General features: G+C 53.2%; 1 protein-coding gene across 1 annotated transcript; it reads right to left on the bottom strand.

Annotated features, from left to right (window-relative positions):
* Positions 1-412: 412 nt before the first annotated feature.
* LOC128899675 (olfactory receptor 14A16-like) lies at positions 413-1294 on the bottom strand (the record flags this gene model as incomplete). The annotated part of the gene is made up of 1 exon (XM_054179341.1): positions 413-1294. A coding segment is annotated over exon 1 (882 nt), but the record flags the coding sequence as incomplete, so codon positions are not given.
* Between the last annotated feature and the right edge of the window lie 443 nt (positions 1295-1737).

Genomic DNA, 1737 nt, shown 5'->3' with positions numbered 1-1737 from the left:
AGAGGCTGGAAGTGGAAAGGGAACAGCCCTGGAAGTCCAGGTGCTGGTGTTCTCTGGCAGTGCTGCTGTGCTGGGACTCTTTTCTCCCAAAAATCTGCACAAGATCAGGCCCTGAACCTCTGGAGAAGTCCTGCAGGAAGGATCTCAGGAAGGAAAATGTTAAGGAGAGGTTCTTTATTTTTTAACCAAACAAAGAGCAGAGGTCCTGCTGCACAAACTCTTGGCCATCAAAGCAGAGAAAGTGTTAGAAAAGGGATGACAGTTTGATAAAGAGTAAAACACCACCACCACTAAGTACAGAAGCCACGCTGGACCTGCACTGAGTGACATCAGAACTGCTCTGCAAGAGAAGACAAAGAGTTTATTGCTTCTGAAAGCATCCAAGGATCAGTTGGCTCAGGGCAGCCTTGAGATCCTGGTTCCTCAGGCTGTAGATGAGAGGGTTCACTGCTGGAGGCACCACTGAGTACAGAACTGACAACACCAGATTCAGGGATGGGGAGGAGATGGAGGAGGGCTTCAGGTAGGCAAAGAAGCCAGTGCTGAGCAAAAGGGAGACCACAGCCAGGTGAGGGAGGCAGGTGGCAAAGGCTTTGTGGCGTCCCTGCTGAGAGGGGATCCTCAGCACTGCCCTGAAGATCTGCACATAGGACACCACAAGGAACACAAAACAACCAAGTGCTAAGGAGACACCAATGACAATTGCCCAAACTTCCCTGAGGTAGGATGTGGAGCAGGAGAGCTTGAGGATCTGGGGCACTTCACAGAAGAACTGGTCCACAGCATTGCCCTGGCAGAGGGGCAGGGAAAATGTATTGGCTGTGTACAGCAGAGCATTGAGAGCCCCACAGGCCCAGGCAGTAACTGCCAGGTGGACACAAACGCTGCTGCCCAGGAGGGTCTCATAGTGCAGGGGTCTGCAGATGGCAACATAGCGATCGTAGGACATGGTGGTGAGGAGGTAAAACTCTGCTGACATGAAAAAGGGAAAGAGAAAGACCTGAGCAGCACATCCTCCATAGGAGATGTCCCTGTCATGCCACAGGGAACTGGCCATGGATTTTGGCACAGTGGTGGAGATGGTACCCAGGTCAAGGAGGGCGAGGTTGAAGAGGAAGAAGTACATGGGGGTGTGGAGGTGGTGGTCCCAGGCTATGGTGGTGATGATGAGGCCATTGCCCAGCAGGGCAGCCAGGTAGATGGCCAGGAAGAGGCAGAAGTGCAGGAGCTGCAGCTGCCTTGTGCCTGTGAAAGGCAAGAGGAGGAAGTGGGTGATGGAGCTGCTGTTGACCATCTGCTGCCTCTGGCCATGGAGACCTGTGCAAGGAGGGAAAGGCAGTGACAAGTTAGGGCACACTTCTCTGAGAAGAAAGATTGCAGTGCTGATAGAACACCTCCTGCCTGAGCTGCATGAGGAATGGATCAGCTCAGTCCCATCACTACCAACCCATGGAAGAGTTCATCAGAGCTTCAAATGCAGCAGGAACCCAGAATTGCCATGAAGATTCCTCTGGCATCAGAACAGAAAGTGACCACAGCCCAATCCCAGTGAACAAGAGTCCCATGGAGAGGTGGAGAAACAGGGACCAGGCCTGCAGTGCTGCAGAGACAGTGAAGGGAAGAGAGGGGGGGTTGGGGGTGAAGCCTTCTCCTTACCCAGGTCTGCTCACTGCTGCTCACAGGATGGAACTGAAGGGCTTTGCTCATCCTTCTGTGTGCACACTCCAGGAGCCTTCA

Source organism: Dryobates pubescens, unplaced genomic scaffold (assembly GCF_014839835.1).
Source record: "Dryobates pubescens isolate bDryPub1 unplaced genomic scaffold, bDryPub1.pri scaffold_128_arrow_ctg1, whole genome shotgun sequence".
Lineage (NCBI taxonomy): Eukaryota > Metazoa > Chordata > Aves > Piciformes > Picidae > Dryobates > Dryobates pubescens.
Note: the sequence above shows the minus strand (reverse complement) of the source record. Positions and strands in the feature narration are given on the sequence as shown.